General features: G+C 40.5%; 2 protein-coding genes and 1 long non-coding RNA gene across 3 annotated transcripts; 1 reads left to right on the top strand and 2 right to left on the bottom strand.

Moving 5' to 3' along the window:
• The first annotated feature begins 161 nt into the window (after positions 1–161).
• Positions 162–16742, top strand: LOC145456040 (serine/threonine-protein kinase 38-like). The gene is made up of 10 exons (XM_080334070.1): positions 162–297; positions 6338–6577; positions 7617–7739; positions 8651–8734; positions 8793–8916; positions 9029–9286; positions 10167–10355; positions 12172–12367; positions 12428–12540; positions 16195–16742. Exons 2-10 carry the CDS (start codon positions 6404–6406, stop codon positions 16302–16304), a joined length of 1371 nt encoding a protein of 456 aa, XP_080190196.1. The 5' UTR covers positions 162–297; positions 6338–6403; the 3' UTR covers positions 16305–16742.
• On the bottom strand, positions 1059–1396 carry LOC145456370 (uncharacterized). Its single transcript, XR_013920590.1, has 2 exons — positions 1275–1396; positions 1059–1207 (listed from the first exon to the last, which is right to left on the bottom strand). It is a non-coding gene; the product is annotated as an uncharacterized LOC145456370 (long non-coding RNA).
• A 487-nt stretch (positions 16743–17229) lies between the features above and the next one.
• LOC145455931 (uncharacterized) lies at positions 17230–21380 on the bottom strand. The gene is made up of 2 exons (XM_080333968.1): positions 21363–21380; positions 17230–20212 (listed from the first exon to the last, which is right to left on the bottom strand). Exon 2 carries the CDS (start codon positions 20105–20107, stop codon positions 17783–17785), a length of 2325 nt encoding a protein of 774 aa, XP_080190094.1. The 5' UTR covers positions 20108–20212; positions 21363–21380; the 3' UTR covers positions 17230–17782.
• Between the last annotated feature and the right edge of the window lie 3219 nt (positions 21381–24599).

The following is a 24599-nucleotide window of genomic DNA, read 5'->3' as shown; positions in this document are numbered from 1 at the left end:
AGCAATCGAAAAATGCTGAAAATTGTGTTCTTGTCAATTTATATTCACTTTATGATGTCACAATTCTTAAAAATAAGTAAATGTCTCGTTATGTTCATGTAAAGCAGGAATATAATAACTCATTTTCCTATATAATCCCTACTACGATGGGGCGACGCGCGGCTTCATTGTTAACCATTTGGCATTTGGTGCCGCTATCATGATAGGACTTTTGCTTTCATCTTTATGATCTGGTACTATACTGCGTTGTCGCCGAACGATAGGGATGATTGGCTAATGACTGGAAGTTGGGGTGCGGTATGTTTTATTTGTTATAAAGGGTTGCGATCTCCGTCGTATGTATTTCATCTAGTGAAGAAATTGGAGCTTATGATGAATTGATGATACAAAACCCATCACTCCTATGCTTCCTCACTAACTGTGACGTTTGAAATTGCACCCTTGTATGACGATTCGTGTTTGCGTCATTATACTAGTCAATTCTTGATGAATGTTAAGTAGTATGGTTATCTTCTGTTCTAATTCACATCAGGGATGACCTCAGTCGGCTGAAATATATAACCGCAAGTCCGCAATATCCTACGTGGGTATATGTGAATTAGTGAATTCAAGTTTAGATTAATTTCTATGGTGAAGGCTAGTTAGTATACTATACTATAGTTGAAGTAGGTTAATTTTATGGCTTGGTGAGATACGAGGAAATATTTATAAATATAAAATGGCTAAGGTAAGGCTCAATCAAGAGTAGAGATTTTGAGGTGTGCTATGACTATCGTACGAGACTACGAGTATAGTAGGCTATGAGGTTAATAATTTTTATTTTACCGCAATGACTAATTATTTTCATCAGATTAGAAGTCATGGAGTTTTTTTGCTGTTAGTTAGCAGAGACACTTCGCTGCGAACTGTGGTTTTGATATATATTTTATATCATGAAATATCTACTCAATGATTACCAGTGAACTCGGCACTTGGTGAATTCGGCCGGACGAACTCGGCACTTGGTGATTTCGGCCATTGGTGAACTCGGCCATCGGGAAATTTTGTAATAAAAATGCATTAAATATATATCTCAGATAAAGAAGAATCACGTGCCGTGGTAGATCGCGTAGCGGTACCGGTCACCATGATTGGTTACTGGAATGTTTGCCGGTGAACTCGGCACTAATCTTGGGATATCCTAACCCCAACTTTGACCCTAACCAACCTCCAATCCCCCTTTCCCCTAATATCCACATTTCCCACAACCCTAATCTTGGGATACCCTAACCCACCTCCAATCACCCTTTCCCCTAACCTAATATCCCCCTTCCCTAATCTTGGGATACCCTAACCCACTTCCCATCACCTTTTCCCCCAACCTAATATCTTCCCTAACATCCCCACACCCTAATCTTGGGATAGCCGAACCCACCTCCAATCCCCCAACCTAATATTCCACCCTTCCCTAACATCCCCAACCCTAATCTTGGGATACCCTAACCCACCTCCAATCTCCCTTTCCCCAAACTCTAATATCCTCCTTTCCCCAAACCCTAATATCCCCCTTTCCCCAACCCTAATATCCCTCTTTCCCCCAACCCTAACATCTCCCTTACAAACCCTAATATCCCTCTTTCCCCCAACCCTAACATCTCCCTTACAAACCCTAATATCCCTCTTTTCCCCAACCCTAACATCCCCCTTCCAAACCCTAATATCCCCCTTTCCCCAACCCTAATACCAGTGTTGGGATCAAGTCACTACCTTCGAGTCACGAGTCATCTCGAGTCATTGCACATTTTGACTCGAGTCAAGTCAAGTCAATCGATTTTCAAAGGTGACTCGAGTCAAGTCAAGTCACTCGTTTTTTGGAGATGACTCGAGTCAAGTCGAGTCAAGTCAAGTCAAGTCACGAGTCAAGTCACGATTCGAGTCAAATTGAATTATCGAAGTATATGTGATGATCCAAAGTCATTACATTTTGCTAGCAGTGTGAAGGATAGATTAATTGGCTATTTATCTTGAATCAAATGACGATTATAAAGTTAAATATTGATGCAAAAAGGTGTTGTATCGCTCACGCAAACGTAGAACTGATAATATAATACGTGAGTAACTGTATAGCCACATGCTATAGTCTGATTTTATCGAATACGAAGCCTCAAGAAGTTGAACAAATTGATGTGGTACAATAGGCACTACCTACCTACACCTCCGTGCGAATATAAAGGCATAAAGTATATTCGTTCGATTTAAATCATACAAGAGTGTTGGTAAAGGTGAGCACTGCGCAATGTAAGCACTAAGCTGCCTAAGAAACAGAGATACGATGCGATTAGATAAATCTACTGCTTCTTCGACAACGTAGGTGTGATGGTTTCGTAAGCGGTCAATTTATTTGTGATGTAACAATGGATGATCAGTGAAACTTACAAATATTGAAGACTGGTTGCTCTCACAAGTGACAGCGGCGTATCGCTAACAACCAAAACACACATAATATAGGGGGATTTAGTCGACACCGTTTACTTAATGACTTGAAATTGACTCGTGAATTTTGCTCCGAGTCACGAGTGAATCCGCATTTTTGAGGCGTCGAGTCAAGTCAAGTCAAGTCATTTTTGCAAAGTGACTCGAGTCAAGTCAAGTCATACGAAAAAGGTGACTCGAGTCTGACTCGAGTCAAGTCATGACTCGAGTCATCCCAACACTGCCTAATACTCCCACCCTGACCCTAATATCCGTCTCTCCAAAGGCACAAAAAACAATTTATTTTGACGTTTATAAATTTTTGTTCGTGTTAGTGGGAAACGTTGATTGGTGATCCTTTAAAACTTCGTTATTACATAAAACACAGATATCTATCTTCTCAAAAGTCGTCCGTCCGTCCCACGCCAAGTCAAATCAATACTGAGCCGTAGAGCCGACTACGCGTGGTTGATGTGCGAACGTCGTGTTATCTTATCTCCCGCGCTTGCGCAATCCGTGATTAAGTGATCTGATCACGCCGTGACTGCGTGATCTACGCATGCCCTGACCTCCTTAAAAGATTGTTAATCACTTGATAATACTATTGTTAGTTTAATAATTCATATTAATAGCTGTTAATACACTTTATTACGAAATTTCCCAATGGCCGAGTTCACCAATGGCCGAATTCACCAATGGCCGAATTCACCAAGTGCCGAGTTCACCAAGGGCCGAGTTCGTCCGGCCGAATTCACCAAGTGCCGAGTTCAACGGCAACCTACTCAATGACTGAAATTGTGTGAATAAATGTCAAGATTTGCGCAAAATATGACATGATCGGAAGTGACATAATTTTATGACTACCCGTCATGGTTGTACCCTGTAGTATATGGTATTTGAAAGTTGAATTGTAGTTGTATCATACAGTCATGCTTTCGATAACCTTCATTTCATTCGGATAGAGTGTGAACCTAAACTGTTAATCTGCGGTGACCATGATAGCAAAGAAATGCCAGAGCACCAAATGTTTTCTTTACATATGTCGTTGGTGTGATTCCACACAGAATAGGCTGCCCGGGTTGTCATATTTGATGTGTTATTGATTGGTCCATCATGCAATTTAATCTTGTTATAACAATTGTGTAATATTGATTCCGTGTGACATTGGTCTACATTCAATGGCTCAATTTTTTTCTGTCAATTTGTAACTGAAGCTTTTATTGTCCCGATATCTTGATCATGTGCACTGGCTTCCCTAATTGCGATTCACTTCACGGTATATAGTTCTTGGAACGATTTTCCTTAATGAGGATGTTGTGGGTTAGGTTGTTTGACTTTCCTGGCTCGTTCCTTGGTGTCATAATGAAAGCCTCTATGTATGTAGACTCATTGTGAACTAGTGTTTACGTGTGAAGGATTGTTTCTGGGCTACTCGTTCAAATTGAATTCTGGTGCAGAATTCAACATTATACTAGACCAGGGGTTCTCAACCCGCGGCCCGCAGACGGTTATTCTGCGGCCCGCGACATGTTTCATTATAAACGCAATTACTACTGACACGGTATTGTTACATATTAATTCAGATACTTTATTGCACCGTCTTTGTTTCGTTTGATTATTCGTTCTTGAATGCAGTGGTTTGCAAACTGGGGGTCAGAACAGGGGAAATGGCGCGAAGTTGCGGTCAACTGAAAAAATATTCGCGCTGCGCGCAATTTATCTCCAATTCGAAGTTATTTCTTTGTGTATAGTCCGAATTTCCTTCATGAGAAATCTCTCATCAACAACCATAACCTTCCATGCCATCAAACTAGCCGTTTGTATTGCTAGCGTTCCGGATACATTTTGCTATATGACGATAAGGTAAAAAAAAAGGCTGGCCTGTCTAAAAAAGTTTTAAGAACCACTGCTTTAATGTGTTCTCGTTTCTTGATATATGGTCGACTTCAGATAGTTTCGAATCGTTATTCGGCTGGACTTTGGTTCAGGAGAATCCCGCCACGTAGTAGGCCTACAATTTTTAAGAGTGTTTGACTCACCGCGAACGGTTGTTGAGATTGCCGACGACGTTACAAACGCATCGTTCAAAATTGCTTGGAGTATCGCTTAACCCAAGAAATCTGCTGTAGAAGGAGTGATTTCAATTAATCCTTTAACACAGGCCTGCTGTGCGAATATTTGCTCTTTCCGGAACTTAGCAGCAAGGACAACATCTCCTGACAAATTTTGAAGACACAGTCGTCCGATTTAATCGTGACCAGACGAGTAACATCAATGTTAGTCGATCTTTTATCGCATGTTCTGAAACACGTTGCCGCGTGGACTACTTTAACCCAGCGTGGGACGAATCCACCGACTTTGCATAACTCTGGTTGAATTTTACTAGAGTGGACATATATGCAGATGAATACTGGGTGGCCAAGCTTAGCCAGCGAATACTGGGCCAGCGAATACTGGGTGGCCAGCGAATAATATCAACTTGACAAAGTTGACTTCTGCAACTATTGGTGTAGGGCCCCAGGCATGGAAGGAAAGGAGAAGGGTTGATTGGTTTGCTCAAAAATGACCTCGAACGCCAGACTTCTTCTCATATCACTCAGAGCTCAATGTGATAATGGCCTCTGTAACGCAAAAGTTACCGTAATTTTGTATTTGCTCTCTCGCACATTCATACAGAGAATTCGATTCTCTGGTGGAAGGGTTTGAAGTTGCATATACCGACTTGGCAACGAAGGCAATGCACTGTCCATGAAGCGATTTACTTGCGCCGCTAGAAGATACAGAACAAGCAGCAGCTGCAAACTTACGAACGCTGTCCAATAATACTTTATAATGCACAAAAATGTACTAAATGCCAGTATACGACTGGTAAATAGGCTACCGTAGCCTAAATTTAATAGTAACCCATAAATACATGGTGATATTGTTCTGCGGCCCACAGCGTCTTTTGCTGTCAAAGGCGGCCCGTTATACAAGGAAAGTTGAGAACCCCTGTACTAGACGATTGGTTAGGCTATCTAAGGGAAGGTTAAATTCATCTGGTTCATTATTTCTATATTCTTTTTATTTGTCATTGATAACTTGAAGCAAAATAATTTTTGTGTTTGTTAATCAGTATGCCTGATTGTAAAGTTATAACAAGGTTGGATAACTTTCATCCAGTCAATTAGGCTATCTATTGTTGATTGATACTAAAACAATTTACAAAATTAACTTGGCCAATCATCTTATCCAATAATCCATTTTCAGGATGTACACAAAGAGACGCTTAGGAGTACAGAACATCAAAACGCATTTGAATAAAATATTCATATTTATTCCCGAAGCTTTTCGGCTGACCCTCGTCAGGGGATATCGTCAGCAGTATTGCGAGAATTCGAATAACTATGTTCAGCAACAATATATATCGCTAATTATGACGTCACACAGGAAATATACAAAGTAAGGAAAACGAGAGAACTGATGCGTTGGCATGGAGATAGCGAAGCAAAACAGTTAATGCGCGATTTTCAAATGATACACAAATTCTTTCTGTTGGCATAGACTAGGTTTACTCATAGTGATGACGGTGAACTCAAGAACAGACAAATGAAATAAATTGCGACCCTTAGCCAATATAGAGAACATGTCCTCTTGATAGTTAGCAGCACAAGTATGATTTTCTAGTAAATGCTTGCCGCACCTTGCCAATGCATTGTCAGTAGGACGGTCACGAGTTATATGCGTGATTACTTGACAAATTATACCATAATTTGCGATATAAACATATTGGTATGTCATTATTGTGGAATGAAAATTTTTAACAGTGCTTTTCATGTTTACTCCATACTTCAGTGTCAAAAAAGACCACTTTTATTTTTTGCTCATCCATTCAATATTTTTCTAGGTTTTCGTCTACTTCATTTGTAGGTTACCCTGATCTTTCACTGCTTGGAAATCACATCGCAGCAAGATGGCTGCTCATGACAATGCTGTGCTGAGCGGACATACCTTGGACAAAGTGACAAAAGCCAAAGTGACAATTGAGACATTCTATTCCAATCTGCTGAATCAGCAGGTCGAAAGGGAGGAACGGCTGAGTAACCTGGAGAAAACCATGAATCATGAAGATCTACCCGTTGATGAGGTGTGTGCTCCTTCCATTCTACTGTATGATAGATTCTGATATTAATAAGTCTGAGCTCGTTACAGGTAGCAGACTCGCTGTAGCCTATAACTTAATTATCTTGTATACACGAGCCACTGTATCATTTTGACCATTAGTTAGAGTGTCACTACTTCAATATTCTTCTGTTTTTACTACCGTAAAACGAGTGTGTTATTTTATTCTGAGTTTCCATGTAATGCAACAAGTCTCCAGTCAGGCTGTGGCAGATTTAATTATCTCCCGATTCCTTCGCTACAGCTTGATTCTACTCTACATTGTTTTTTATTTCACTCTGTATATATAAATATATTTAGAGGAACCGAATAAATTCTCTCTCTCTCTGTACTTGACTCCGCGTAATTAAATGTACTGTAACAATCCCTCTGTTGAGCCCTCGGCCGACAGCATTAAGACTCTGGGTTAACATTACAGTGCCTCTTTCAAATAGATTGGTCATAAAAATTGCATTAGCAGTAGGTATGCCTGAGTGGCACCTAAGATGAGATATATTGACTTGAAGTATGGTAATTCATGACTGAGTTTTTATATAGTGCTGTAGATTACAATACTCTGATAACAGGTTTATATATTCTGCACTAGTTGATGTTATGTGAACTGTGAAGGATTGTATTTTTTTACTGAAATATAGTGGTTGAAATTAAACAAAAAGTCCCATTCGCCCTCAAAATTTTGATTTTAGTATCGTTTGGTACCTCAAGGTGGGTAACGTCACATGTTTGGACACTAAATACGACTCAAATAATGTCCTACTGTACTGTTAACAAAAATGTATAAGAAGTCTTTTATTTGTTCATTTACAATGCTTAACAAAAACGCGCTACATATTGCATCTCAGTAAATAATAACGCTCACACTCTTCCCAATATAACAGCTTAACTAGAACAATATGCCTACCTATGCAGTTTGAATTAACTCATGACTGGTAGGCCCAATCACAAGTCGTGAATTTAGGACTGTGAGAGTGGTTGAATAATAAGGATTATGAATTATCTTTCAGCGAGACCGTCGACGGGAGCAGCATGCTCTGAAAGAAACGGAGTTTTTAAGACTGAAGAGAACTCGTCTAGGTCTCGGAGATTTTGATATGCTGAAAGTGATAGGTCGAGGGGCCTTCGGTGAGGTATGTACTATGTACACCATGCTGTCCATGTGACGTGTTTTGGATATCAAGCTGGTACTGGTGTCACTTACCTTTGTGCGTTAGTAATGGTGTCATAATATCGTTTGTCAAACGCAATAATTGCATTTGTTTACATGTTTCTCATCCACCGTACATTATCTTGTGTAGTTGCGTTGGTTCTATTGCTGTTATCTTAGCTTTTTTGGTGTTTCTTATATTCGATTAGTCAAAGTTTTCTTTCATTAAAAGCGAACTAATAAACTGCTTACAAGCAGACTTGGACAGGTAGATAATCATAGTTGAATAATTACACTAATTAGAGTGAACGGCCGTAACCTAATTCGCATCTAATCTGTTAAATGTTTATTCATGCTCTGATTCTATTTCTAATCCAATTTCTGAAATGTTTCTACACTATAATTTTTATTTTTAGTGTAATTTCTAGTTCCTCTGAAAATGATACAGGAGAACTGTATGTATTGTGCGGAACGAGTCAAGATTGCAGTACAGACATACGAGGATGAACTGTAATTTGTTATGAAGTGAACTTCATCAAATTTCCAGGTTTTTTGCAAATTCAGTGATTGTAATTCCAATCTAATTCAGAAAAACTGTGTGGCTTCTATTCTAATTCTTGTCTCACTTTAAAAAAACTATAGCTACCAGTATAATTCTAATTTTAATCTAATTTAGAAAAGATGCAAATGGTCCGCAATAGGTAATCAACATAAGACTTGAGATCGTTGGATCACACTCATTTTAAAATAGCTCCAGTTTTGATTATTAGTGGGTAAAAAATTGCAGATCCAAGCGACTCCAGACCCATTCCTGATCCAAACTTGATTCCCAACTCTAGCACCTGCTTTTCGTCGGTGCAGATATTAAAATCCAACCAAAATTCCCATCTCCAGGTTCACTTGGTACAGAAGAAAGACACCGGGCATATTTATGCGATGAAGATGCTTAGAAAGAGAGACATGATGGATAAGGAACAGGTACCGTAATTTACACTGGTTCTCGAGAAATCATTCTCGAGTGTACGAATCGATTCAGGTTGCGCACGTGAGAGCAGAACGCGATATTCTAGTGCAAGCCGAGAACCCGTGGGTCGTGAAAATGTTTTACTCCTTCCAAGACACCTACAATCTGTACCTCATCATGGAATTTCTCCCAGGGGGTGAGTGCTCTTCTGGAAATTGATCAGCATATCAAATCCTACCTGATTTTTGTTGACACACACTGTCGGGAAATCGGTCTCACGCTGCATCATTGATTTGTGCCGCTTTTAGGTGATATGATGACACTTCTGATGAAATACGACACTTTGACCGAAGAGCAGACGCAGTTTTACATGGCGGAAGCCATCCTCGCTATAGATTCCATACACCGCCTCGATTTCATACATCGAGATATCAAGCCTGATAACTTGCTGTTGGACGACCGAGGACATGTGAAGCTCTCGGATTTCGGTCTGTGCACGGGTCTGAAGAAAGCGCACAGTACAGATTTTTACCGGGATTTGACACGAGCGGATCCGATGGATTTAAGTGAGCAGTAATTGTAGCATGGTTAGACTAGTGCTCCAGATTTCTGGTATAGTATATTCATATCGAAATATAGCCTAATATTTTCAGTTGACACTTGTCAGGGGTAATCGTCACATTCGTCAGCATCGAGTAGAGAATTGCAAAGAACATTGTACATCAACAATCGTACAATGTTCTTTCCAATTCTCTGTTAGTCGCTGACGAGTGTCAGCCGAGAATATTCGGGTTTATTTCAATATGAATATATTATTCAATTGTATAGAGCAGCTGTGTACCTCCAAGAAGCTCTTCAGACCTGATATTACCCGAACTTACACAACCTAATACAGCAAAATTTTTGTGATTTGCAAGATGAGAATCTCTATATTACACCGTTCAATAAAAGATTCATATTTATTACTTGAAGCTTTTCGAGCTGTCAGTCATCAGAGGCTACCATCAGCTATAATGTGAACATTCAAAAACTTTGTCAATAATAATCGGTATTGCTAATCGTGACATCACGGTACAACGAGTAAAGTTTCAAATTCATAAAACGAGAGATTGATAATGCAAACACGGTCAGAAGAAGTTACCGGTTGTTGTTGTGCAAAGATTTTGAATGTTCGTAAGGTTACAATTGATGAGTGTTGGCTTGAAATGCTTTGGGTGATAAACTATTATCTGACAACTGACTGTATCATCAGGTTGTTTTCTCCCAAAAGTCTCTTTTAATAGCTCTTTGCGGCGCCATTGTCACAATGGATATTGTATTTCGTAATTCTATACTTGTGCCTCAGTACATACCCCTGAATGTCATTTTCTATTTCTGGTCATTACTTGGACGGATACGTGCCGTTTTGTGTTTACAACTCCCTTAATTTTATTTTTACGCTTTTAGCCTCGAAACCGCTCAGCCTTCATGATTCTCGAAGAAAGGCCGAAACTTGGAAGAGCAAGAGACGGCAGCTTGCGTATTCAACAGTAGGCACTCCGGATTATATCGCGCCCGAGGTGTTCCACCAGGCTGGCTACACAAAGACTTGCGATTGGTGGTCGCTTGGAGTCATCATGTATGAGTGTCTGATAGGTACGCTGCTGTGTTCTTTTAATAACCATCTCGACATTCTTAAATCTATATTCTATTGCAATTGGAAAGTTCGAAACAAGACCTAATCACTCCATTAGTTCAACATTCAATATCGAACTAGGTTAAATATTTTTCTCCAAGGCCTTTAATCCACACGAGGTTGTTCCTCGGATCACTTCGAATACGTTTGACAATGTCTATAACAGTGGACAGTGGTTATCAACGTGGCTGATTTGGTGGAAGAAAAAGGCACCAATAGGGGCGAAAATACCAAGTCTGCCAGCCTTCACTTTCAGTTTCTTGCATAGATGAATTTTGATAGACGTTAAAAAATATAGGGATGTTAAAAAAAGGCTTTTTCAACTCATAAATACTATTCATTGGCACCATTACTGCATCGGTCAATATCAAGTAGTAGAGAAATATTCGAACACTGAGTTGCTGAGGAATGCAGCTGATGTCTCTGTGGATGAGATTTTGGGAATGGCGATTTTGCAATCAGTAAAATCTTCGAATCAAGGCAGAGAGACATCGGTATGCCCTGCATGACCGGGATAGATTTTGTGAAATCTAAATTGGTCCGACGAAAATACTTCTAGATATGACTATCACTTTAGAAATATATTCACCCATATTTTACCTGCTTGTCAGTTCGTTTCTTTTTCGTTGTCGTTAATTTCAGTGCGTGAAGTACTCTATTTGAAAATTATGTCACCATCCTTTTAACGTGACTATTTCAATGAAGTGGACTAATTTAGCTAATCCGTGTCGTATCTTTTTTTCGTTTACTGGCGATGTCTTCATCCAAACTCCACGATAGGCCCTTGTCAAGATCAAAACAAGCGGAAAAGACATGGATCCCTGCCTCTTTAGGCATACCTTGAACACGATTTTTGGTCATGTAGGTGTGACGAAATTGGTCACCGTAAATACTATTATTTCAAAAATCATCAAAATTTCAATTTGACTGACCTCAGTATCTACTGGTTGGAATTGAGTCAAATTTGGTGTGCAACGTTTTTAGGTAACCTGGCGATTTGACAACTAAGCCGATGAAATTTGAAAAAAAAAAAACTTTGTTTTGAACACCCTCAATGGACATCATACTAAAGTGATAGACTCAAATGCATTTACACCTTGTTAAATTCTGTCACGTTAGTTAGAGATTTCAACTCTATTGCATATCTGGGCCTAAGCCTGTGTGCTGATTCAGTCACATCAAAACCATTGTAATGCATCCAAAAACTATGTTCAACTTGACAAAATTAGGTATCCCTAAATAAGTATTTCTCCAATAGAACTGTTAAAAAAATACAACAAAACTACTGAAATAGGTATTAATGGTAAATGAAACTTCTTGAGGACTCTAGAAAAGTAGATTTACTTTCTTACTAATGAGCTCTGGCTTTTGGGGGGACGATAAAGTCATGTCGAGTTTGATAAGGGAGCAATGAGTCCAACTCGAAAAGTTGGAGAACCGCTGCTCGAAAACCTTGAAGCCGGTTAGCTCAGGCTACTAACGAAGAGGTTTACATGGGAATTGGGCTATGGTATAGGCAACTACTGTAGTACTTGACCAAACAAACATGGATCATGACTTAGCCCCTTGAAGGGCACGGCAGCACCTGGTATCTTTGTTTCGTATTCACGGTGCTTCGGCTTCTACAGTCAATTCATACCAGTCCGATAAGGTATTTTGTGTGATCCCTTTTGTTCTAAGCTTTTGTAAGACAACGCCTTGTCATGGATTGAGAGCAAGAGTTTTGTCATTAATGTTGTAAGCTTAGTGACAATGTCTGTTCCTTTTTACATGTAGGATACCCGCCATTCTGCTCCGAAAGCCCACAAGAAACGTACCATAAAGTGATGCACTGGCGACAGCATCTCGTCTTCCCTCCGGAACTGCCAATTTCCGACGTGGCCCGGGACCTGATTTTGTCATTGTGCATCGAAGCGGACCGTCGTCTCGGCATTGATTGCGTTCAAGAAATTAAAAATCATCAATTTTTCAAGTAGGCTTTTATGTTTTCTCGTAAACGGAGGGAGATTCAATGTGGACGTTGCGGTTACAGGGGTGTCGACTGGGAGCATATACGAGATCGTCCGGCCGCGCTGCCGGTGCAAATTAAAAGCCTGACGGACACATCGAACTTTGATGAATTTCCTGATTCCGAGATCAAACCTGGTAGGTTATACTTTCGTCAAAAAAACACCACTCTGATAAACTGGTATGTTGGCAGAGGCTGTCAGAGAACCCATGTTGGTGATGAAGTAGAAGTAAAAGTAACACATTAAATGCTTAATTTCTTCGTCACTGTGAAATCAGGAGTAGCTTCTGTCTATTTTACAGATTTTGAGAAGATTTTGTAAAGTCGCTTTACTTTAAAACATGTGACAAACATAACCATGGCCGAAAAAAATTAAAATTGTACAAAAACTTGATTATTTTCTAAAAATTTAAAAAGTGGACATGCAGCATCCACTGCAACGACATGGTAGGAGTAGCAGTCTCCATGACATTTTCATCGTACTTCAAGTGGATGTAGAAAACGCAGACGGAAGAAGGACTGGAGTGTGATGTTTCGAGAAGTTGATTTGTTCGTGGGGTGCCAGACTTTTGACAGTTTGTCGGATATTTTGAAGTTGCAGGGTGCAGTTTTGCCGCGTACAAAAAAATATGTTCAGTTACTGTGATATAGGGGCGATTTCGCCAAGCTGTTATGACAATTCCACTCATAAAAGTGACGTAAACCTGACTTGAAACTACTTTCAACTTTTCTACAAAGTGTAAAAGTACGTAGTTCGGCCTGAAACACTGTACATTAGAAGCGGTAGCATTCTAAACACATAACCTAATGATTGAGTAGTGCAGGAAGGCACAACGTACTTGAGTACTCTGAAAAACTAAAAGTAACCTTCTTCACCTCACCGTTAGTAAGGCGGGTGGAAGCAAGTGCCAGAGTAGGCTAACAAAATGTAGATTACGAGACTAGAAAACTACTGATTGTAATATTTTTACGGGACATATTGATAAAACCGATAAAGGAGAACGTATTTCCAAAAAGTAGAACATTTTTGATATCCTGAAAAGAGAGGACAATTCCTTCTAAAGGAGGACATATGGTAACCCTACTATCAAGCAGCAGCTATGTGTCGTGCTAAAAAATAGAAGATGAGTTGACCCCCCCGGAACAACTTCACGACTTCAATTGTTGGTATCGTTCACACATAATAGATTGATCTCACTCAGACCATTCATGATGGACCGTGGGCACACTTACCCATGTCCGCACAATTTATCTTAAGTAGCAAGCGGCAGACTGTACAGTGCAGACCTCTGCGCCAAATGCAGAAGACTCATTCAAACCTAGTTTGCATCAGTTTCGCTGTAGTTGTTGAAAGGACTTAGACTGAGCTAGGTGTCACTTTCCATGTGTGACAAGTGGTACTTGAATGTTCCACTCGTAGCTTATTACCGGGCTGGAATCGAATCAATCTAGTGACTGATTCAACCATCCCACGCTATCATACTCGGGCGAAAACATCAGAGACCAATTTAGCAGTGGTTAGCCTTAGGCATAACCAGGCGCGTATCCAGAGCGCGAAAAAGGGGGGGGGGGTTTGCGTTACGAAATTGGCTATTGTGACGTCATCATTACGATCACTCGTCTCCACGCCATGGCGAATATTTAGATATCATAGTTTAATAATAAACAGAGATTTGCGGTGAGTGGGAGATGTACGAATACGATACGGACATTGCCTGAAAATCGCGTTTCTTTTACGGTATGATTGAAAGAAATTCGTAAAAGGGTCACATCTAGTCATGAGCCGGCAAACGCCGCCCGTCTTCAAGCGCCTGGTTCCGGTCAGAGATGCGCGATTTTGTTGGGTTTTGACGATATTATGCGCACGGTCGGTAGTATCGCAGCGGACGAACAAGCGCAGAATAGGGCGGTAGCATAAACGAGGGCGATCGCGATCGCCACAGAGAGGTGTGGTGTGAACAGTGTACGTCGTATACGAATGTGTGCTTTTCGATGGCTTTACTAGCGGCTACGGCTACGGCTGAGCGTGTAGTGTGCGCGAAGATAATTAGACCTTAATTGCAAGCACGCAAGTCAGTCAACTAATACAGAGTACACACTGGGATAATAACTTGATCGACCGAGAAACTTGTCAGCCGATATAATTAGGTTACCTTTACTACTAGGCCTACTCAATTCTCCCGTTCAGCGACAACATAGGCCTGTATTTGGACGACAGCAAGCCACCTAACAATCGGGAACGTGGATTGCTAGGCTTGTATTTTGAAATGTGAATGTCAATCCTAGGCCATTTCTCGCCAATAATCGCGAATACAATGTGGATTTGGGAATAGCATTGTCGCACTGGTGCCGTCGTGTCTGCGTCTCGCTGATCAATCAACACGCCGTGTGCAATTCTTGATTAGGATTTCAAGGCGAGCAGGTGCAGCGAATTCGCGAGCGATGTTGATTGCCGACAACTTCGTCTTTGCAATTACGTATCGCGTCGCCCAATTAGATTAGATTTTCCTAAAGTGCGTCTCTCGTTTTAGCAAGGCGAGAGAGAAATCGAGGGAAGAAAGTTGAGAACGTCAGCAATTGCCACAGCTGAAATGTAGCTGAACAAGCGCAGAATTCGTATGGAATTAGCGAATTATAATGACCTATTTTATCCTTTCGACTAATTCGGCGCATAATTCCAATATTTTGTAGGGGTGTTAGTCCCCTTAAATAACATTAAGACGCCATATTCGCCTTCTCATACGTAAAAACGAATATGTTAAACTAATAAATTAGCAAATATTAGAGGCTATATTGACATCAATTTTTAGGATTTTGAAAAGGGGGGGGTTCCGACCCCCTAAAACCCCCCCCTGGATACGCCACTGGGCATAACATTCATTGCTCAACTGTCTCCATTGACAGGAATTTGGAAATATTAATAGCGCTATCTTATGAAGTGCAGTCGTTGTGTGTCAGTCACCTACTCGCATAAATTTTCTTCATTGGCGCAAGTATCAACAGAGTACTTGACCAAAGCGATAAGCTTCAATTGGTCATTTGCGGCATTGTTCTCACACTCAAAGGAGTCAGATTAGATTGTCACCACTAGGCGATCGTCAATACATTCATTACTGAGTTTTGCCACTGATCGTCATGAATGGCCCTGTTCGTAAGCCACATTAACCAATAGTTTTTCTGCCACTGCCATCTTCTCACCGAGCATTGAATTTCCTCAATATATCCTGTCCCCATATTACCGAGAAATGATGGTGGATGTATATCCACTGTACCTTAGAGACTTTCAAGTAGTGCTCTCAGGATCTCATGTTCCTGTCCACATCCGTAATGATCGGCCTGGCGTATGTACATATTCAAATTGTTCTCGCTAATCCCACCGTGACAGTACCAGAATCCGATTTTCACAGGAAATACTTGAATTATCCAGGTCAATTAAGAACACGGACAATGGCTCATCAACAGGATTTCAACATGTTCGGAAACTGTTAACCTGTAACTTGTTACTTGTTTGTTAACCGAGATGTTTGCGGGATGTAACAGCATTCTGCGTTTCGTAGAATTGCAATGCAGGAATGATTCACATAGCATCAATTTATAAATTGAACAATATTAGCAATACTGTCGGCGATAGTTTGAAAGCGGTTGTCTGGTAGAAGTGGGGATGCAATCTGAAAAATCATGATTTAATATCGCCTTGGAAGCTAATGATGTAGTTGTTACTGAAAGCTCATGTTTTAGTGTTGTCAGATCAAATGTCTCAACGAAGGCTAATGTTGCTATTTGTTTTACAGAGCAATTGCAAGGCAAAGAGATTGACGATTCGAAGGATTGGGTCTTCATCAATTACACTTACAAAAGGTTTGAGGGTCTCACGCAACGGGGATTGTTACCAAACCGATGATGGAGCCAAGCCGGCGGGCTGGTCAATGTCATGTCGAGTATTTCTTGTAGTTCCATTTTACGTCTTTTATTTGCACAACCTCCCGAAATCAAATCACAGCGCTTTTTCGGGCCTCCACGCAGCATGGTGACGTAGCACCGACACTAAACGATACATAGCTGGTCACTGTTCATTTGTGGGTATGTCTATACTTGGTGAATGAAGGCTAGCAACTTCCACCACTGTTTGCATTGAGAATCGACATTCTCGTCCACTAACGATTTTGAGCAATCATTCCACGCCATTTATCAATTCATGTAACATTGAAATGTGGCAATTTTTGTGTACCATCTGATCAAGTGTCGAAATATGTTGAGATCGGCGGGTTTTCATTCAAGTGATTGCTATCTGAGAATAATGGGTGTCTTCGAGTATAGTTTAATAAACTTGTGAAATAAGCGTATGTAGTCATCAAGGGAATGAGTGATGCAGCATGTCAGGTGACTAGCAGTCAAGATTTATACATTCAAAGCAAGTGAGCCTCCGTAAAACACCAACAGACAATCCCAGCGATATGACCGCAGTGAAGATGATCATCGAATCAGATGTAGTCATGGTACATAACTACAGTATAACTGTCAGTATGGTTTAACAAAGCAACAAAGAAATTGTCACCAACGTACAGCTGGTTGGCTCAAGATAGTGACATAAATCACTGACTCCATGAAGCAAGCTAGAATTTGCTGGAGATGAGAGTCTCAAAATAGATCGCAAAGATCTAACTAAGCCACGCCTTTTCATTTCTGGAAAGACTGCTGCAGTTGAGCGGTTCAAGTGTCATAAATCACTAGCCTAATAACTGCATGGGATTCGAAGCTGTATCATAAATCACGGGCAACTGTAATGAGTCTTGTCATTTCTGGTAAACCAATACCGTAGTAGCGAGTAGCACATCTATCAAATTCATTTATTCAGACAGGCACCCAAATAGAAACATAGCACAAAATCCTTCCACAACAACAGCAACATAACAGTATACTTCCAATAGGTAATAATTTCATGAATGGCCAACTCATTGATGGTAAGCAGTAAGCACAACCGAGATGCGATTTCACTAGTAACGACACCTGACACATAATTTAAAAAGCAATAGAAAGAACACTGATATCAAATTGCAACATACATTTTCAGACGTACCACTATTTACGTGAACGATTCTAAAAAACAGTACCGTCAAAAAGATGTAAACACCATGACGGGGTACCAAAAAGCAGAAGTAGGTAATGAGGCAAGACTTGCACAACTTGGTATGATTAAAATTTCGAGACAAGTCTTTGAACGCGGCTTGGCGCAAATGGCAAGAGAGTGGGATTAGCAAGCGAGCAATATTCAGAGTACCGGTACAGAAACTAATTGCACAAACAGCGTGGCATATATTTTCACGGTCGCAAAAGTGTGGCACACATTATATAACAGACAATACAGCGAAAATAACAAAATCAAATCATAACAGTTGTACCAACAGGACTCGACTGCAACAACGGACAATTGCTATCGAATGTAACTGCTTCGACACATTCGCTATCAATCGGTTGCTGGCTCAACAAGTCGCTTGTATTTATCAAGTAGAGTGTGTTGTCAGCATCTTCCTCGGGCTGTATCGGGGGCGGAGGAAGCGGCTCGAATTTATCAGAAAATTCCAAATCTGCTTCCCGGTCTGCTATGTCATTAACAACAATATCTCTTTCTTGCACATCTTCAATCACAAGAGATTCGCCCGAGGGTAACAAGCCTGATGAATCATCAATCAGAACTAGCTGCATTCTCAGAAACCCTTCTTTCAGCTTGGCACCTTCAGCCGTTTTGGAATAGTCATGCTTATTGACGTTTTCTAAGTGACAGCGACCGTACGGGCCTGCTTTTCCACGGCTTTGTATGAAAAAATAGAGGCTTTCAATATCGTCCATTAGTTGGAAAGAAGGAATTCTTTGCAGCAGAAGGTTCGCTTCTTTGTAAACCGCAGGCTGCGAATATGGCAAAACCACCGAAGCAAACTTCACGGTCAAGTTTTCAAACAACAAAGCACTCTCATACAAATTATATACCGACAGAAAGTTTCCCATGAGTTGATCGATTGAACAATCAGATTTAGATATTGCTTGGTGAGGACACACGAACAGGACAGTATCTGCTGCCTTTTGCTTTTCTTGCAACCACAAAGACAAGCTCGGTGCGGATGTAGCTTCGTACTGATCAAGAATAATATTGAGCCCACATTGGTTCGCTAAAAATGAAGCCAAGTGTCGCACATTTTCAGCATGAACATCACTAGCGTGACTATTCTTATAATCAGTTTGCCAAACTACCCACACTGTTCGACAAATATGAGTATGATCGGGCTGGGCGTGAATGGTGAGTCTTAAAGACTCTGGCAGCCTTTGAACTTTTATGCAAAAATTTCTGTGGCGGCAGCACAAGACTGCAGTCACCAGGCTGGCAACAACCGAGAATACTGCTATTGCAGAAATAAGAATTGCGACACTGTTTGTAGCACCTCCATCGTCCAGTGAATTTACATTGTCTGATTTAACAGTGTTTGACAATGGGCTCCACATAGCAGCTGCATTGTACGATGAGTTACGCCATTCTCGTACTTGCGATGAGTATTCTCCAGGATCAAGAGATTTTATTAGGGCTGTAAAATTGCCCTGGTCGCTACAATATGCATTTACTGTGAGCAATTTGACTTGCGATTCATTGTGAAATAGTCTAACTTGATATTTGTTGATTCCATATGTCGTGGGTGCACAATGAAAAGTGACTTTCAGGCCATATTTTGAGATCTGTAGAGTTGGCCGACTTGGAATCCAGTCGATAATATTCAGACGAACACTTCTACTATCAGCATGTTCATGATTAAAATCTAATGCTCTATACTTCACAGCGAAATGGGCTTCCGGAATATTGCGAGGTGGATAGAGAGGACAAAACCGTGCAGTTAAAATCTCATCACCCATGAAATCTTGTTCAAATTTCATAATGACTTGATTTGTTGTATTGAGAAATATGTACAATTCATATTTACGAATTTCAAAACAAGATGGCAGTGGCGTTATTGATACTGTTACACAGTAGCCATTCACAGATATATTCGGGTTTGGTACAGGGCGGTATGACGGCAGTCCACAGTGACAGCTGCCAAATCCGTTCAAACTAGGGCATGGCGATGACTTGAAAATAAAGTCTGTCGCAATATTATCATCTTGCAAAGGCAGACCATGCACAGTAACTCTGTAGTCAGTATTATAATCAAGTCGAAACTGAGAGAATAACGCTGCAAATTCGTCATCCATATCTTCTTGGGTCAAGTTCCGTGATAATGCAATCTGAATGCAATCACTATGATATCCACTCAATTCATAGTTTTGTAATGATATCATGTAACCCTGTAAGTGTTCTGAGGCAATAGCGCATGGCTCCCAGTAAACTAGGAGATATTCCCTGGTTTCAGATGATGAATCCGTCTTATGTGTACGGTACACATAATGAGCATAAACACTCTTTGCTGCACAGACTTGCTTGCTGCCCGAAGTTTTGCCCGTCTTACCACACGTACTACTGTTAATGAGCAATGGCCATGGTTTCCCTTTCTTGGTAACACATGTTTCCATACATAAATTAAAATTTTGAGTTCCGCCGCGGTTGAATCCAATCTCAACTTCTTTCGAGCAATTAAAACTGCATCCAGTGATGTCTGCTACATTTCCAACTGCATAGTTTGGTATCCATGCACAGTACAGATAAAGAAACACCGGCAAAAACATGCCGTCTGCTAAGTTTCATTCATGGGCCCCTTAGTTGTACCTGTACGTACGTGGATATAGTTGTGCAGGAACAAATATCATATCTTCATCATTTAATAGCACGCTCTAAAATACATGGAAAATAGATTATAAAATCAGTACATAAGACTAACCATGATCTTTCGGTTACAAAATGAGTAGGCTACACAATCGCATATTACGGTCTTATTATATAATAAGGAACTCCTTTCCCTCCAATATTATAGGAACAATTCTTATTGAATCCTCCAAAGTTGAAAAAACCTACACTTGCAAAGTTACAAGTACTCCTATCATGAACTAATATATCGTTATGTACATTAGTCAACATAATATTATATTCCTTGGAGCAGATATATTTCTCATTTTTCTTACATGACTTGACTGATCCTGTGCACTTTTCTCTTTACTATGACATGTTAACTATTCGCTGTTGTGACCACAATGTACATAATATAGATTAGAGTTACCATATGTCCTATTTTAAGAGGATTTGTCCTCTTTTTTGACTTTTTTCAAAGTGTCCTCGGAGGTCGCCTAAATGTTTTCTTCTTTGAGAATTTGTCCTCTTATTTAATAAGGCTTTTATGGCATTTGAGCCAGAAAAATGCCTTTATTTAGTCAACTAACCACAACCTCAGAAATATTTACCATTTTACCCGGATTATACTCCAGCATTATCAGTCTGAAAATGTTGAAAAAGTGTCCTATTTTCAGATTCTCAAAATATGGTAACCCTAATATAGATGGAATTACGCCTTAACGGCTGCAGGAGACTGCATGATCACCAGATCAATTCGCTGCATCTTCATCCTGCAATTACTAATACCTATACATCATGAGTAGGCCTATACCTCTACTATCATACAGCTTGTATCAAAAGTCTTCATGAGCTGATGCTTTCCGTTACTGCGACAGGTCGATCTATCGTCATTTGCAGTTTATGAATTACGTCTGAAATTTTATATTTTGCGATGAATAATAATTTCTTTTTCTCACTCTCTCGATCGTTAAAACACTGAATGAGCTAAGATAGGCATGTCAAACGGGCGATTTCATCCGGACTGCGATGCAATGGTGACAAAACGAAAGTACTATCCATATCCAGCAGATTTCCATCAAAAGTTAAGATTATCGGAATACCTTCAGAGTGAATAGTCAATTAAGACTGTAAATACCGACCCTGTTCATGTTAGTATATGACACATTTTAACCGAACAGCTGCGTAAATATTAACCTGCTCGCCATCGAACACTACAACGACGCGCTCACGTACATCGACGAAAGAAACTGCCCATTCTCCAGAGTCCAGATCCTGTATGGACATTTTTTGTATTACATAACAAAACATCAGAAGGCTGACACTAGAATGCGCTGATGAGTATCAGAGGGGATTTTTTCTGTTTCTTGGCTGATTTGTTTACGATGTGAAGCACTGATCCATATCCAGCATCGCGTCCAAAATTTACATTTTATATAGCGCAGTGGAAATTTCCAGCTAGCATTATTTCTTAATTGATGCACTTTCGCGACTCTCAGTCCTATTTCTTTAGAAATCACGTGGAAAATATGTCTTTCGTCACCGACTTTGCTTCCACTTCTAGCAACAGCGTAGACTCTCACAGAAACTTGCAACGTATATAATATATTATATGTACGCGAGGTCATTTCAGGTGGTACGCAGTAAATGCATAGTTGCATAGTCGTTTACAGCTGTATGTCGCCGGTCATCCGACAGTCGTCGAGCATGTCCACTTGTCCGGTGTCCACATTCAAGTCGAAATACAAGCAATTTCTTCTGAATGAATGCTAGTCAGCCCTTAACACAGGGGTTCTCAACCCGCGGCCCGCGGGCCGCATGCGGCCCGCAGACGATTCCTTTGCGGCCCGCGACATCTTTCAATATGAACGCAATTACTACTGGTACAGTATTGTTATGTTCTTCCAGTATTGTTATGGAAGAACAGTTGTTGTAACAAAGCCTAGAAGCTTGAAATGATAGCACTATAGTTTTATCAGGAGTTAGTTTGGTTTCAAGCCCAGCAATCCATTTTTCGAGGCATTTTTAAAATTGCCGACGACGTGACGGACGCATTGTTCAAAATTGCTTGGATTATCGATAAACCGAAGAGTCTGCTAGAGAATGTGTGACTTCAATATCAATTTAACGTACTGGGCAAATATTCGCTGTTTCCGGAATTTAGCAGCGAGTCTAACATCACCTGTCAAAATTCGAGGCTACAGTTGTCTGATTCAACAGTCACCAGAAGAGTACCAGCTATCTCAGTCGATCTTTTATCGCATGTTTTGAAACATAGTACGTTGCCACGCATAGACTACTTTAGCCTAGCATTGGACGAATTCATCGACTGCACACAGTGCACACACATTGCATAGCAAATTATCCAGGTGCGTTTTATCAGAGTAGACATATTTCCAGAGGAAATGCTGACGTGGCAAACGTGGGAAGGGGACCAGTGAAAAACATAAATTTGAAAAAGCTGGCTTCTGTAACTACTGGTGTATGGCTCCAGCCATGGAAGGAAAGGAGAAGATTTGATTGGTTTGCTCACAAATGTCCCCGAAAATCTGACTTCTTCTCATATCACTGAGAGCTCAAAGTGATAATAACCTCTGTAACGAAAATGTCACCGTAATTTTATACTTGCTCGCTCACGCATTGAAACAGCGAGTTCGGTTCTCTGGTGGAAAGGTTTGAAGGGTACATATACCAACATGGAAACGAATAGAATGTACGCTCCATGAAGGGATTTACTTGCGCCACTTGTAGATATCCTCACAAAAAACAGCAACTGCAAACTTACGAACGCTCTCCATTAATGCTTTAGAATGCATAAAAATGTACTAAATTCCCGTATAAGACTGGTAAATAGGCTACAGTAGCCTAAATTTAATAGTGGTTCACAAATACATGGTGATAATGTTCTGCGGCCCGCGGCGCCTTTTAGTGTGAAAATGCGGCCCGTTATACGAGGGAAGTTGAGAACCCCTGCCTTAACATGTACCGGACCACGACCTGATATATCGATCTCGCCTTCCGTCACAAGCCACCTGATTTTGTCACTTATCATTTTATATTATCTTCTTTTACTTTCATTCAGTGCGCAGTGCATGCCTCCTATTTACATCGCCTAGGCCCGTCCAAGTCGTTTCGACACCTGCCTATCTTTCATTGTATCGTAGTCTTGTGATGTTCTGAAATGATGAAATTTTGTGAATAATAAACTTGAACTTGAACTAAACGACTATGGTAAATGTATTTCTTTTTCAGTAAAATTACCGTGTTAACATATCTGTAGTTGCACCCGGCCTAGATCACCCTGTGGTGAAGAATTACATTAAATTTTGCCTTGTTGGTGTGTTTTATAATCGACAGTGTTATCATAGCCTTTATAAAGGCTATGGCGTTATTATCAATCAGGGGAAGATTAGTTCGTGGGCCGTATTTATTTCAAAAGATCCGGGCCGACTTATTTGCTAATGCGCCCATCCGTCATATTTTGTGATACGATTGTTTGCCCGCTACCAGTGATGAGCATTGGAGCGGAGTCGGAGTGATGGATTCGGAGCGGAGTTTTGCCGATTTTGTGACACTCGGAGCGGAGTCGGAGTTTAATACAGATATTTTTTCGGAGATTTTCGGAGTCTTGTAACTTTTTCCCCCGATATTTTTGGGTCTTAGATGCAATACCTCCTAAGGGAGATGAACTTCATTTACACTGCTTCAAGTTAACGGTGTTCTCTGTGTGTGCTACCCTTGCTAGTTCCTTCCTGATGCTTGCACGTACAGTCTTAAATTAATTTTTTCTCTCGTTCTGTTTCAGAGATACAACTAGTGATATCCTAGTGCATAGCTGTTCTCAGCGGAGCTGTACATTTGGGATTCTTCGACAATGTTATTGAATAGCCGAACTCTACTGATATGGATGTTTCGGATACTTGACGAGATTCTTCGGAGTCTGGGATTGAGCTCTTCGGAGTCGGAGGGAGTTTTCCTCAGAGACTAAAGTTGTCAGAGGGATTCGGAGTATCGAAAAACACTATCCTCTCATCACTGCCCGCTACCCGGTACGAATACGGCTGAGAATCACACAAGTAGACGATTACAACGAACTATCTACCAGTAGGGGGCAGACGACGACAACAACCTTTAGAAAGCTCTGCCCAGGAATGTCAGAGTTCCCTCAGATCTGCATTAGAGTGTGCCATTGGCAAAATTTATGTGATTGCTTAAAGATACGTACAATTGCACATGCTTGAATGTATCTGGAAGAGTCCTTGGGTACCGTGGCTTTTATGGCTCATAGATTTACATGTAATTTCGTGATTCAGTTCCATGCGTATTTTATTGCTATGCTACCCGCGTACTATGTATTTAAACGGTTGTCCGACATTTTGAGCATGCAACACTTGAGAATGCCACTTTATAATCACAAAAGTGACAAAACTAAAC

The sequence above is a fragment of the Botryllus schlosseri genome, chromosome 2, assembly GCF_051294905.1.
Source record: "Botryllus schlosseri isolate E-star chromosome 2, Bs_hap1, whole genome shotgun sequence".
Lineage (NCBI taxonomy): Eukaryota > Metazoa > Chordata > Ascidiacea > Stolidobranchia > Styelidae > Botryllus > Botryllus schlosseri.
The sequence above is the reverse complement of the archived record's forward strand: the minus strand, read 5'-3'. Positions and strand labels throughout refer to the sequence as shown.

What these genes read in the sequence shown, in the direction of transcription:
- LOC145455931 (XM_080333968.1), bottom strand. Translation starts at nt 20,107, where the DNA reads ATGTTTTTGCCGGTGTTTCTTTATCTGTACTGTGCATGGATACCAAAC.
- LOC145456040 (XM_080334070.1), top strand. Translation starts at nt 6,404, where the DNA reads ATGGCTGCTCATGACAATGCTGTGCTGAGCGGACATACCTTGGACAAA. An exon ending in GTCGAGGGGCCTTCGGTGAG is followed by an intron (nt 7,740 to 8,650) that starts GTATGTACTATG and finishes TCCCATCTCCAG; the next exon opens with GTTCACTTGGTACAGAAGAA. An exon ending in CATGTATGAGTGTCTGATAG is followed by an intron (nt 10,356 to 12,171) that starts GTACGCTGCTGT and finishes TTTTACATGTAG; the next exon opens with GATACCCGCCATTCTGCTCC.